Source organism: Naegleria fowleri (assembly GCF_008403515.1).
Source record: "Naegleria fowleri strain ATCC 30894 chromosome Unknown tig2, whole genome shotgun sequence".
Classification (NCBI taxonomy): domain Eukaryota; phylum Heterolobosea; class Eutetramitea; order Acrasida; family Naegleriidae; genus Naegleria; species Naegleria fowleri.
In genome coordinates this window covers 852,085-865,973 of record NW_025407934.1, presented here as the reverse complement: position 1 = coordinate 865,973, position 13,889 = coordinate 852,085, and the positions used below count along the sequence as shown (strand labels likewise).

General features: G+C 36.5%; 8 protein-coding genes across 8 annotated transcripts; 5 read left to right on the top strand and 3 right to left on the bottom strand.

Annotated features, from left to right (window-relative positions):
- Positions 1–122: 122 nt before the first annotated feature.
- Positions 123–536, top strand: FDP41_000683 (uncharacterized protein; the record flags this gene model as incomplete). Its single annotated transcript, XM_044710507.1, has 1 exon — positions 123–536. The coding sequence occupies one exon, from the start codon at positions 123–125 to the stop codon at positions 534–536; it is 414 nt and encodes a 137-aa protein (XP_044569497.1).
- A 104-nt stretch (positions 537–640) lies between these two features.
- Positions 641–1,183, bottom strand: FDP41_000682 (uncharacterized protein; the record flags this gene model as incomplete). Its single annotated transcript, XM_044710496.1, has 1 exon — positions 641–1,183. The coding sequence occupies one exon, from the start codon at positions 1,181–1,183 to the stop codon at positions 641–643; it is 543 nt and encodes a 180-aa protein (XP_044569496.1).
- Positions 1,184–2,026: 843 nt separating this feature from the next.
- Positions 2,027–3,238, top strand: FDP41_000681 (uncharacterized protein; the record flags this gene model as incomplete). Its single annotated transcript, XM_044710485.1, has 1 exon — positions 2,027–3,238. The coding sequence occupies one exon, from the start codon at positions 2,027–2,029 to the stop codon at positions 3,236–3,238; it is 1,212 nt and encodes a 403-aa protein (XP_044569495.1).
- A 1,201-nt stretch (positions 3,239–4,439) lies between these two features.
- FDP41_000680 (uncharacterized protein) lies at positions 4,440–6,115 on the top strand (the record flags this gene model as incomplete). Its single annotated transcript, XM_044710474.1, has 3 exons — positions 4,440–4,668; positions 4,861–5,807; positions 5,954–6,115. 3 exons carry the CDS (start codon positions 4,440–4,442, stop codon positions 6,113–6,115), a joined length of 1,338 nt encoding a protein of 445 aa, XP_044569494.1.
- A 188-nt stretch (positions 6,116–6,303) lies between these two features.
- Positions 6,304–6,903, bottom strand: FDP41_000679 (uncharacterized protein; the record flags this gene model as incomplete). The annotated part of the gene is made up of 1 exon (XM_044710462.1): positions 6,304–6,903. One exon carries the CDS (start codon positions 6,901–6,903, stop codon positions 6,304–6,306), a length of 600 nt encoding a protein of 199 aa, XP_044569493.1.
- A 511-nt stretch (positions 6,904–7,414) lies between these two features.
- FDP41_000678 (uncharacterized protein) lies at positions 7,415–8,410 on the top strand (the record flags this gene model as incomplete). The annotated part of the gene is made up of 1 exon (XM_044710451.1): positions 7,415–8,410. One exon carries the CDS (start codon positions 7,415–7,417, stop codon positions 8,408–8,410), a length of 996 nt encoding a protein of 331 aa, XP_044569492.1.
- Positions 8,411–9,232: 822 nt separating this feature from the next.
- On the top strand, positions 9,233–11,242 carry FDP41_000677 (uncharacterized protein; the record flags this gene model as incomplete). Its single annotated transcript, XM_044710440.1, has 1 exon — positions 9,233–11,242. The coding sequence occupies one exon, from the start codon at positions 9,233–9,235 to the stop codon at positions 11,240–11,242; it is 2,010 nt and encodes a 669-aa protein (XP_044569491.1).
- Positions 11,243–11,735: 493 nt separating this feature from the next.
- On the bottom strand, positions 11,736–13,550 carry FDP41_000676 (uncharacterized protein; the record flags this gene model as incomplete). The annotated part of the gene is made up of 1 exon (XM_044710429.1): positions 11,736–13,550. The coding sequence occupies one exon, from the start codon at positions 13,548–13,550 to the stop codon at positions 11,736–11,738; it is 1,815 nt and encodes a 604-aa protein (XP_044569490.1).
- Positions 13,551–13,889: the final 339 nt, after the last annotated feature.

Here is a 13,889-nt window from a genome sequence, read left to right as displayed (position 1 = left end):
CAGCAGACTTGCTTGTCAGATGTAAAAAAGAAGCCATTTCGAAATGGCACCAAGTGGAAAGTTTTTTCGAACAAGATAAACAAGAGGGTATGAAGAAGAAATGTGCAAATAATTTGAGGCTCATGAATGACAAGCTGCATCAATTCAAATGTTCACCACTCACACAAAATATTTACAACAAGAAGAGTGTCAAAATTGCCGACATGAAACGATTTAAGAGCGAGAGTGCCCTTCCAACTGATCTTGTTTCGACTAGTAACAATTTATCCACTGTAACCGCCAAGCCAAAAGAAAAACCTGAAATTCCTCTCATTGTTACTGGCAGCGATGAGGTACTACTGCCTGCAGTGAATGCTGACCCCTACAGCATGGACAACAACAGCAACACTCAGACAACAGCCAGATCCAAACCAAAGGATCACACCATGCTACAATCTCCTCCATCCATTTTGAGAGTTTCAAGATCGACAGGATTTATCGAAACAACTTCATCTCCAGCTCAACATTTTCAAACCTTATTTGATAAGGAATTTTGAATTTTTAACTATTGATAAATTACAAAAAAGCTAATAAATGTGACCTATCATGATCGATACAGCTATCACCACGTGAATGAGTTAAGCATAGAAAACACAAAATGTTAAACCTCAGCTTCCGGTGGACTATCCTTCTCTGTGTGCAATGGTCCAACACAACAAAAACATAAAACCACATTGAAAACAATTCCCGGCACCCAACACAAAACTGTCAGCATGACACTCAACATTACCCACATGAGTCTATTCGTATCAACATTTTCATTCTCAACTTCTCCTCTCACTCGTTGCGTTGCAGTTTCTGATTCTTGCTTTTTAATGGACAGATCGACCACACCAGCAGAGCCGCTGCTCATTGCCTCATTCATTCCATCTCGGACATACTTTCGTGGATGTTGATAGATGAGGAAATAAGTGGCGAGTGGAGGAAATATGATACAACAAGTCAAGACGCTCGAAAACCACAGAAAATATGCAACATAAGCATTTGTGGTTTGTGTATCTCCAAATAACAAATGTGATGGTCCCATGCAGCATAATTCAGTACTTGGAGATGATGGATTTGGAGAGAGATTGGGAGAAGAAGAACGAGGTTGATCCGAGAAGGATGATTTCTCTTTGACGAGTTTTGCATCCATTGAAGTCATGATGAATTGAGTTTTGATTACTTTTGTAACTATTATTGAGAAATACCAAATATATCAGAGATGTAATGATGATAAATGATGCTGCCGATTTGATCTATTGCAAAATCGGTTTCTTTCAAATCGGATGTTGTTAATAATGTTATGAATGCTTTCCGCTCTGTTGATGATCACGTATTAAAAACAACAACAGTTAAAATTCTGTGTAGAAACTCCTCAACGAACTCTTTGGTGTGAGATTTTCTAGTTGAAACTCTATTCCCAATGCGAAGAATATATACGCTCGCTCCTCAACGGGATTCCACTTCAACTCTTTGAAACAATTTTTCTTTTTTTTTCGAAATGAAAATGAATGAAGGAGACGAGCTGCGACTCGAGAGTCTCGTGATACCATCGTTTTGAGTGTGATCCGTTCGCATGGTCCTTTCAACTCGAAAAGAGATCTTGTTTGTAGATTCTTCTCTAAATTAGATCGATTTCTATTGCGTGAGAAGAGGGAAGTGTTGTGTCGAGGATGGAAGTTTACCCTTGTGACAAAAAATGCAGTGATTTCGTACTATCATCGAGGATTATACATCTTATCGATTTGTATTAAACTGGTGGCATTCCGAAATTATTTTTCTCTCGTGATGGGTTGATTTTTGACATTGAAGGTTTATCAGAAAAAGAAATAGAAGAGTCATGTCATCTCTACATTGTAGAGCAAAGATGATCATCATTCACATTAATGTTACATGTATAAATTGTTTCATTGAACTCAAAGAACAAAGTGGTTCTTCACCGCAATAATTTTCAAAGATTTGTGCACGAAAAAGACAAGATTGCGCATTTCATAAAAAAACAAAAATGGAAGAAATTCCGCCTTCCAATTCAGCTCGAACGGAAAGCCCTTCCTCATCAAACGCAGAATTAAGGCTCACTACGAATCATGATGATGGAGTGGAGGTTTTTATACCTTTAAGAGAACGGAAAAGACTCTTGAATAAGGCTATCAATGATTCGGATCATTCTTCTCGAGCTCGTGGTACCACGGATCGAGTGCTACCGACAGCCCGTTTTCTACCATTAGGGCAGTTATTGGCGCAAGAAAGGAATACAACCACAGCCGAACAATTTGAAATCCCTTATTATTCCCTTAGAGAGGATGAAGATCGCAAAAAGCATGAGATAAATAACAATGAATCTGACATGATCGAATTGAAGACCATGACTGGAGCCACAACATCGTTGCCAGTGTTGAAGAACTACTTTTTTCCAGATCAGGCTCAAAACGTAATCACCAGCTCTTCACCAACACAAGAGGGCCAAGAGCCTCGTGCAAAGAGAGAAAAGAGGCTCACTCTTCTTCAATTGACAACGTCAACGAATTCGAGTGAAAAATACTGCGTAGTTTCACAATGCTACTTTCCAATAGAGATGTTTTCTCAGAACCACTATGTAAATTATGAAAATTTAGAAATGTTCAAATTTGTGCTGTCAGACGTGGAGGATATTGAGGAATATTTAGCTGAATTTTACAAAAACAATGGAGTTAATGTAAATGAAGGAGGAGTTGCTACAAATCTATATGTTTGTGATCATGTCTATACTTGTATATTTAATAGACATGAGCACGCTATGGCCAAGTATAGGAAGTTAATCAAATATTTTGGTTTGCTAGACATTTCTACTCTGAACAAACGCATGAAATCCTATCAACTCTCTTGTAGAGACTTTATGACTAATTGTTTGTGGATACTTTTCATGTCTATTGCGTATTTATTGTTTATTGCGCTGTTGTGTATTTCAATTTGGTTGGTGGAAGGAAATTATGAACTAGAACTACTTAGAAACTCGACGACAATCTCTGGTACAAACATTACAACTTCCTATGCAGGTCTTAATGAAGTAACTTTTTTAAAGTACCATCAGCCCCTTATTGTGACCAATGAAAACACAAATTCAACCCTTGGGCCCACAGAGTATACCTTAACCAACCTTCCAAAATGGAATTATTTGTCGTCGTTTTACTTTACATCCACGACAATGCTCACAATCGGGTACGGTGATTACAGGTAAGATTTGAGTTAGCATTATTGTCACGAGTGTGTATATTCACATCATTATAGCCCTTCAACTATAGGCGGACAGTTTCTTGTTGTAATCTTTGCGTTTTTTAGCCTGTTCCTTACAACATTAGTGATTACAGCCATTGGTGAGCGATTTTTATCGAATACCACGAGCGTTCTATACATAATTTCTCACGCCTTGATGAGAATAATTCGAATCATGATTATTAAGGTTTCCCTGAGGTAGGTACTTATTGGAAATACTATTGTACTGATGATTGTGAAGAAACAAACTTAAAAATGTAACGAAAGCGTTGACGAGTCCTATAGCGCAACTAGTCTATCTATGTGTATTCATACTTCTGTACATTATATTTGGCTCGCTTATTTTCTTTTTGTTGGAAGATTCAAAAGGAGATGAATGGACTTTTTGGACTGCTATTTACTTCGCTGTTGTCACTTTGACAACCATAGGGTATGGCGACATTTATGTCAGACGTAAGTATGGTATTAGTAATTGAACATTATTCCATCCTTAAATGCCTCTGTTTCCGACGCTTTTTGTGTTTGAAATTTCAATTATCAACAAATCCTACTGTTGTTTAGATCAAATGTCGAAAGTAGTTCTTGTTGTATTCGTTTTGTTTGGAGTTGGTTTTCTTGCTGTTCTTTTCACCAAGTTGCTTGAAGTGATAACACCAGCCATGACCACACTAATCCATAGAAAGGCATCACAACAACGTGAAAAGTTATTCAAACTTTTTAAAGAAAGACATAAAAGCAAGTCTCCTTGATCATCATCATCATTTAATTCAAAGCCTCCAACAATCCAGTTCTAGAGATGAAATGATCAAATTCAGAGCTTCTTCTTCATTTGATCTCCATTTCAACACATCATGAGTTTCGAAGACAAGAGAAAAAATTCACACACTCCTGTTTCTCATCAGCACCATCTTCTTTGTTGTACAAGCAATAGCAAGGTTATTGAACAAGGCGCCTAATCATTACTGTCGTCGTTGTTCATCTTCTCTCTCGGCACATATCATCATCATTTTCTGTTTCGGACAAGGCTTGCAATTACTTTAGCGTTCTTTAATTGCTAGTCATCATCATCAACATCATCGCTAACATAAACCTAGATCTATTTGGCCATCACCAAATCACTTATTTAAAATAACAAACAATAGCGTATTAAAATAACTATCATCATCATGAGAGCTCTCAAACAACGAATCAAGGTCAAATTAGGAAAAGCTGAGTCAACCCAAGACCCAGAAGGTTATCTTGAACTACGCGATCAGGTACAAAAAACTGAAAAGTATGTAAAGGGAGCTTTGAAGATTGTTAGGAATTTTTGTCAGAAATCGGAAGCCATCACTAAAGTTCAAAACGAAGTAGGACAATATCTAGTAGAAAGTGGTATGCAGACTAATGATGAAGGTAGGTAGACATTGAATCGTCTTGTTGGATTCAAAATTTTGCTCTTCAATGTTTGTGCAAATTGCAACATAATGTTTGTATGAATAACTCAATTTTCGCTCGTCAAAACAACATTGGATGGTTCGGATCCGAAAATTGTTGATAACAACAACAAATACTTCATGAATTTGTGTGGTGATGATTCTTCAATAGTCGGAGAATCATTAATGAAGATTGGAGAGGGTTTAAAATCTCTGTCAACAATTCATCATGTCATGTTAGTTAATATTGTCGAAAAGTTCATTCAACCAGCCACCGATTTCAAGAAAGATGTCAAGGACTCTGAACAATCACATAAAAAGTATGACAAAAAACGTCTTGAATTTGACGCACAAGTCGATCTTGTGAATGGACTCAAACAAAAGGGTGACAAAGTAGACCCACAAAAGATTCAAGCAGAAGAAGAAAAACAACAACAACTCGATACTGAAAAGGATGAAGCATTCGAAGAAGCTCTTGAGGAAACTTGTGATGTTTTAGTGAAGAGACAAACCAAACACTTAGCTCAACTCAATGAATTATTAATGAGCTTCCATCACTTCTTTGCAGAAGGATATACATTGACACATGATTTAAAGGAACCACTCGAAAAATTGCTTGAAAAGTCCAACAAGAGAGCATCTTCGTTCAAACAACAAACAATTGATTCTATTGGAGGAGGTAGTTCTCTTCGATCTACTCCATCACAAGCCTCCGTTACAACATCACAACCTTTGAAAACACCAACAACAACAACATCAGAGACCTCTGCTACTTCTACAAGTGCAAATACTTCATCAGCAGGAGCTTCAGGAATGGCAAATGCATTCAAATTGGGAGGAGGAGGAGCCAAACCAACTAATGGTAATACAACCACTTCTAGCGCATCAAAAGAATCTGTTCTTTGTACATGTAGAGCTATGTATGACTATGACGCTCAAGAAAGTGGAGAAATATCATTCAAAGAAGGACAAACCATTTTAGTGTACGAAAAAGATGAAGCAGGTTGGTGGAAGGGAGCTGTGGAATCCACTCCTAATAAGGTTGGTCTATTTCCAAGCAACTTTGTTGTGGATACCTCATCAAAGGCAAGTGGAAAGACTACATCTGCACTGTATGACGTAAGTTTTGAAATGTTTGTGCATTTTCATGTATTTAACACCTAACACCTACAATTTAACTCTGTTGAACACTCTTGATTATTGCTTGATTCCATACGTTCGAATATCTTTTTAATGTTGATATTGATTCATACGCATATGGATAGTATGATGCACAAGAATCTAATGAGCTAAGCTTCAAAACAGGAGATGTTATTGAAGTATTGGAAGAATCTGAAGGAGGTTGGTTTATGGGTCGCAACTTATCCACAAACAAAGTTGGCTTGTTCCCTTCTAATTTCACAGAATTAGGAGCAGCAGATCAATAATTTCATGTATTAAATTTATAAACTCGAAAGTATTAATTTATTTCCTCATCTGTATTCATGGAACTGAGCAACAAACCGCTCCACAGTACTTAGGAGCTAGAGTTAATATGTTACAGCATTCATGTTGTGAATCGTGATGTTGCATGATTGATTTCCAATGCATGGTTACAAAATAATAAGTAGTGAATTTATTTTCTGTCCAAAATGTTGGCAGCTCCTGGTAGCTCCCAACGTTTATCAAGCATGACTTTCTTAATGTACATGTAGAAGAAGTCGGCATACAACACAGTTTGAATTAATCCAGCAAGCCATGCGTTATAAGGAGAGTATCCCTCAGCAAAGTATCTGTAGACCCAGTTCAAAATGTACAAAACACGATAACCTCCTAGCAAAAATACATAATGAGATGTAATTGCTTCAGCTCCACCCTTCTTTGTCAACAAGAATAATTGAGGCATAATAGCCACACTCTCTAAGAAAATACTAAATGTCCACAACAACTCGAACAATGAATAATCATCAGTGAAAATAATTCCTAACAAAGCAGAGGGAATAATCAAAATATACAATGGGAATGTATCGTTTTCACTGTCATAGGTGGAACGGTATTTTGTTCTCATCAAATGTACAATGCTTATCGAGGAGGCAATAAAGAAAATTTTCATCACAGTATTATAAACGGAATGGAAGGTAGTGAATAAATCAATACCGTATCGAGTAATAAATACAAGAACATATAAAAATTGTGTTCTGAGAGAAACTCCACTAGCATTCTTCAACATGACCATCTTGTAGAGCAATAATAAAATTGATCCTAGGTGAAGTAAATCACCAAGCAAACGAAAAATGTTCATCTCTCTCTTGATCCCGATGAGTTAAGCTTATCTGTTGTTGTTGTTTGTTATCGTTTCAAAAATTATAATCCAATGATACTCAACAAGTTGGTTGTCTTGTTGATAATGTGTGCCTTTAGAAAATTATTAATGTAGTGATGATGGTGAAGAAGAGAAAACTGTAACGTTCGTTCGTCAAAATTTTTTTAGTTTGCAAATCAAATATATTTGGAAATATGACGTCATGTGACGAAGAAGAGATTTTAATTCATCATGAGAGTGATATAATTATGATAGTTGTATATGCTTCTTATTCCAAAATTCTTTTAAAATCAATGATCTTCATAACCATTGTTGTTTTGAGTGTCTTAATTTTATTTGACATCAAAAAATTGCAAGTACTTTCACTTTTTAATTTCAAATCCGAGTATTTGAGTACATTTTGCTCCCGAGAGAACAAAACTCCATGACCACCACCACGGAACGAAAATCGGGCATAGAAACACTGGCCAAGTTTTTAGCATTACATCCGAACGAGAAGGGAGAAGTTTGTCTTCCTCCGAATATAGGCTTCTTCTTTCAGAATAGCAAAACACTCAACGAAACAATCAAGGAAAAGGGTTGGACTTTGAAACGGTGCGAGGAGTACACTGATACTTCTCCACTTTCCATGAAGAAGGGAATGAATTATGTGTTCAATAGAAGTGATTTTATTGAGAGATCATCTGTAGTGGGAGAAGAGGATCAAGCACTGGTCGCCTCATCTCTATCCACGAATTCGCAGGATAGTACTGCGAGCCGTAGCTCAAGGAAAAGTACAGCCAAGTCTCCGAAACCCTCTTCTGCAACAAAGAAGAGAAAGAAGAGTAGGGAAGACGATTTTATTGGTGATGAAAACGAAGAAGAATTTGTAATTTCAGAAGAAGACGAAAACCTCATCATTGACGAGCATGATGAAAATCAACCTAAAGTACACAGAACAAGAAGCAGAGTTAAACAACAACAACAAGCATCGTCAAGTTTATCGGCACAGTCAACCAATGCTACAACTCCTTCAGCAAGCCAAACTACATCCAAAAAAACAATTCCATCAGCAACAACAACAAGCAAAAACAAAACTATTGATAGCTTCTTCAAAACTGTGGAGAAGAAATCTGATACAGAAGACAACAGAGAAGAAGAGGACGCTATGATTCTCTCCGATGATGAAGATCAACCCAAAGTCTTGAAAGAGGAGACAAAAAAAGCTGAGACCAAAAAACCAAGAAAATTTCACAAACGTGGAGAAATCAATGTGGCTTCCACTTGTTCTCCGACCAAGATATCTAGTCAGCAATCATCCAATTCTATGAATATAGAGGACATCTTTAAAAATCTTGCGTCTGACAAACAAAGCTCTCGCTCTGTATTTTCTTCGCCAACAAAAATTTCCACAACCAAGAGAGTCGTGTCAAGAAAGTAATTTTTGAGCTTCTGGAATCTCTGTTCTGAAATTAGTAATTCTCAATCAGTCAAAATAGAGGAATGGGCCATCATTTTCGAACATTGATGGAGGTATTGTATGTTGTGGAAGAGCGTCATGATCTATTTTTCCTTAACCCTCAATTTCAAAAATTACAAAATCACTTTCTAACTCTTGATAGGATCGTACACCATTATTCATTATCCAATAATTATCTGAAAAATAATTATCTGAAAATTTGCACGCGGTGATTGTACTGATCTACAACCATCAATTCTGACACATTGGTTAAGATTAAACAAATTCCTCTTGGATAATTAAACTGAGAGTTACTTTGCCCTTTTTCCTTCCCATACGAAGTTATTGTATCTCTCTTTGAAATATCCAATACGACCAGGCAATGACTATCAGTACAAACATAAAGATAATTTGTTTTGCAATCCAGAGCAATACCATGTGGAGAAGAGCCATTAATGAGGAACTTTTTAAGACAAGTGATGATCTTTCAAACTGATTATTAATCATCACTTCCAATCGTATGGTTAATATCATAAGTGTTTCCGAATACAAAAACCTATTGGAATAGTAGGCATGATCTTTGTTTCTCATGATCATTTCCGATAATAAATAAACATGATAATCATGTAACCAAAAAGACGTAAAATGCATTTTGCGTTGATTTCTTATTGATTTGATCATGTTATGCATCAGTTCCAGAAAGTTCAATAAACAATTTAGTAAAGTGTCACATGTCATCAAACCTTCTTTTTAGAGCCAACACTTCCTCTCACAAAAATTGTCTCCGGACCTACCACTCCTTCAATGCAAACAACAGCAAAGCCTTCAACCACCCCAACAAAGTCACCTCATGTAGATCATTCCCTGTTCCATCACTCTCATCGTAAACACCATTCGGAGCCACACCAAGAAGAAGCAACACATTCCTCTCAGCAACAACAACAAACAACAAATTCATTTACTTCTCTAAATTCAACGTTGTGGTGTTCTATTTGTCTCAAAAAGGCTGAAGAACACATACCAGCAATCACCTCGTGTCAAGAATGTCAAGTCGAACTTTGCAAATTTCATACAAAAACACATTTTAAAAAACATGAATCACATGTTTCAATTTCTCTCATCAACAATGAAGATGAAACAAGACACCAATACTCTAATGCTGTTTTGAATGGAGAGATGAATAGGATATTAACAGAAGGAAATAATTCTCTCCATTCTTCTCAAAGTCACCGTCGTCATTGCGTCATTCACTCATCGAGTATTAACACATTTTGCAAGACTTGCGAACAATTAATTTGTGCAGCTTGTAGTGTTCACTCTCATAAAGGGCATGATTTATATTTGATTGACAGTATCGAGAAGGAAGAACGAGAGAAATTGAATGAACAATTACAACTACTCAAAAAGGAAATTATTGTATTCGAAAATGAACATTCTCTGGATGATGCAACTGTGAACAATGAATTGGAAATGATTGAAGAAATGAATTTGAGGTTGAAACAACAAGGTCTCAATTTATTTGAAAAGTTAAAAACCATGATTGAAACACAACAGGAAAAGTTGAATCAATCCATTGATGAAATGTGTGAAAACCATAAATGTATCATTCACCATATTGTGGAGTTGAAAGTCAAATTAATGTCAATGTTGGGAGAGTTTGATCAATTACATCAATTAAGTGGTCTTGAAATGATGGAAAAGAAACTTGTGAACTTTAAAAAAGTGGATGAATTATTTCAAGAATTGAAAAGTAGATGCAAGTTTGAGAACATGAGCGAATTGCATGGTTATGAGTTAGTCGATACAAAGAGTTCGTTTAAAATCATAGAGAAGGAAATTGACAAGTTTAGTAACATTGTGCACTCAATCAAACCAAAAACAACTCCAAGAAAGTTAGATTTTGTGTCGAACTTAACCGAAAGCACAGTTTCCAACGATTCCTTATCGAATCCATATGATGTGAAACTCTCCTATGCTTGTAATTGCATCTTAATAAGTGATTATTTCAATAGTCGCATCCAAATTTATGAGTTGGAGACAAAACAATTCAAAACGACCATCAAAACCATTTCTCGACCTCATTGCTTGTGTATTGAGACTAATTACAATTCCCATTTCAGTGACGCCTTACTTGTGGGATGTAGCGATCATTCTGTGTACAAGTATGATTTGAAGTCTCTAGTGGATGCCTCTGTGAATAAGAGACCTCACCATGATTCCTTAATTTGGAAACAATCGGAACAGCTCGAGTATCCTGCTGGAATGTTAGTGACTTATCAATATTTACGAAATTTAAGCCCAACCTCTCCAGTGACATCGCGACAACAACAAGATACTCTCAGAATTGTTTATGTTTGTGACTACACTAAGAATTGCATTCATCTTATTCGACTACAAGATGGAGAAATCATTTGTCGATTTGGCTTAAATGATGGAATCGTTTTGCAAGGTCCATGGGGAATTGATATGAACGAACATGGGGAAATTATCGTTGGAGAAACAGGTTTCAATAGAATTCAATTTTTGAAACCAGACGGTATGGGTTCTTATGTCTCTCTCAAAAGTTTTGGACAGACTGGAAATGGAAATGGACAGTTCAATTTTTTGAGAGGTGTTGTTTATGATCGAGCATGCAAGCAAATTTTGGCTTGTGATTTTAGTGGAAGAAGGATTCAAATTTTTGATAGAAATGGTGAATATTTAACAAGTTATTATGATCGAGTTCAGGGACCCTATAATTGTTGTATTCATGAGCTCACTAGAGAAGTGTTTGTTGCAGACTATTCAAAAAAGAGAATATTCATTTTCAAATGATTTACTGCATTAGTCCTCGACGCCAAAGTTATTTTCGGATGCAATCTGGCTGAAACAGGATTTTGTTTTGCTACCCAAAAAACCGTGTTTCTCAATTACGATTCTTGGAAACGAAGTAAATCCTTCATAATACTGTGTAAATTCTTTAGAAACGCCCATAAATCAACAAACCGCTTCATTGGTGATCTCCTTTTTTGTATTATCTAATTGCAACATTTGGCAGGGTTTCATTCAAATTTACCAGTTGGCCAACTTTCATAGTTAATAACATGACAACCAACAGCATTGAGCTAGCAGTTCTTGACCGTTCCACTCACAAACTCACACATGATGAATTGCAATTTTAAGCTTATCTAGGCTTCTAGAAAGATTATGGAACGATGTGAAATCTTTGAATTGACATGAATTTTCTTGAACCTGTAGGAAAAAAGCAGAACTATACTTTCCAAAGATGAAATTAGCTAATTTTGCGGGAGATTCTTCATTTACATCTTTATTTTCTTGATTTTTTAGTCTTCATTGCTTCTTTCTTTGCAATTCGATTTGCTTCTTGTTGTGCAATAAATCTTTGATGGGAATCCAACATGAGAATGCAAATCTCTGAGAAAATGGAATCAAATAATTGATCTGGCAAATGTTCAGATTGACCTGTTGCATAAAAGTCCAACTGTTCCTTCACAGACTCTGCCATTTGTTTGTTAATGTTTACCGAATGTTCTCCATTCACATCCAAGAATTCGCTATAAATTTCAAATGCAATTTCAAACTTTTTCTTTTCGATTTGAAGCAAATCCTTCTCTGTGAAACCTTTTTTTGTCTTTTTCTTTTTTGGTGGTTCTTGTTGTGAAGAAGAAGCCACTGTGGAAGAAGTTTCATCATTCTTGGAATCATTGTCATACAAATATTCCTGAATTTGGAAACTCTTTTCACTGTTATTCTTGTAATCAGTGATTTTATCCAAGAGCATGAAATTCTCCAATGAAAACTCTGACGCACAATGAGCTCTGAATAATTCTCTCATCTTTTCATCCTTCATGGTATCTTGTAACAGATTGGCTCTCATTTGCTTAATCTTTTTAGTGTTGGATGAATCACGTTTCAATGAGAAAGCAATGGATGCAATCACTACTGGAATCACCACAGCAATCGACACACAAATCACAATGAGAGAAAGTGTGGTCATAACAATTGAAAAATTCTTTCGTTCCACTTCCTTATGATTGTAATAATCCAAAAGAGGTTGATATTCAATTTCATAACCATCGAGATAGTACTTGTAAAGATCACTTTCAATAATGGACATGGCATTAAGGAAACTTCCGTTCAAAGAGAGACTAATGACTTGACTTTCAAGAACAGAGGCCTTGAATGTTCTCAAATCGTAAATGGTCAAATTTCTTGGAATGTGATATTGCAATTGAGGTGGAACGACATTCAACACTTCTGTAATACTGGTAATAAACTTGTCACGATAATTGTTGTAAATGATGGAATAATTATAAGCAATGGCATAACTTTGATTCGAAAAGGCACATGAACGAGCACTGGCAATCAACATGTTACGATAAAAGGTTGTGTCTGCATCCATGCCGTTCAACAATTCATTGAAGGCAGCAGAACCACTGTAACTGGCAATGATCAAAGCACCCAATGTAAGAAAGGCCACTAAATTGACAAATAAGGAAAATAGATTCAAAGTCTTGATCCATGAAAATTCAATCACTCCACAGCACGTGTAAAGTTTGAAACCCTCTCCATCGGCCTTGGATCCATGAGAATGTGTGGTTCTTGAAGGTGATTTTCCTCCCACCGATGACAGTTGACTGCTCTTATCGATTCCTCCTGTTCCCTTACGAGCAAGTAGATTTTGTGGAGAGGTATGCAATGCAAGGCCTGCGGAAACAGAAGGAATATTAATTTCAATCACCTGATTGGTTGGAGATTTATCAAATTGAGCATGTTTCTCTGAAGATGAGTTTTCCGTTTGAACATTATCAGTGTTCGAACACTGTTGTGGAGTGGACCAACATGAAGAGATGTCATCATGGTCGTCACTTTTAATGCTGAGAGGTCGTTCTATGAGTTGCATGGTAGAGGATGGGCTCGAACATGAAGAGCTTGAATGATGCTGGTGGACAGAAGAAGGATGGACTGTCAGGAAACAATTGGAAGTGTCTGTGGCTGTTGTCGTGGTTGGTTGTGGTTGACTAACAAGATCATTGGTGTTGATTCCAACAAGTTGTGAACTAATCTCCTTGTTGTGGACACAATCACTACTGCTGGAAGTGTTGTGGTTTTCGGTGTCCATGGTGTTGTTATTTGTGATGTTTTGTTTTCAAAGTTATGTTTGAAAAATCAATTAATGGACATGGAGGATTATTTCAAAGGTTTTGGACTGGATCGAAATCGACCGTAATGGGCTCGTGTTTGTGACATGAGTATTTAATAGGTCTTTGTTTTTGGAGCGACATTATGTGTCAACCTTATTGATGTCATGCGCGCTCGGAAACAACACGTCATCATGAATGACTTTGTGTTATCGTCACTCGTTCATCTTTTAAAGACTGTCATCTTATATATATAGTTTTTTCAACAGTGAATTTTTGAAATTTCTGATTTTGATGCTTGTGACCATGATTGCTGTTCC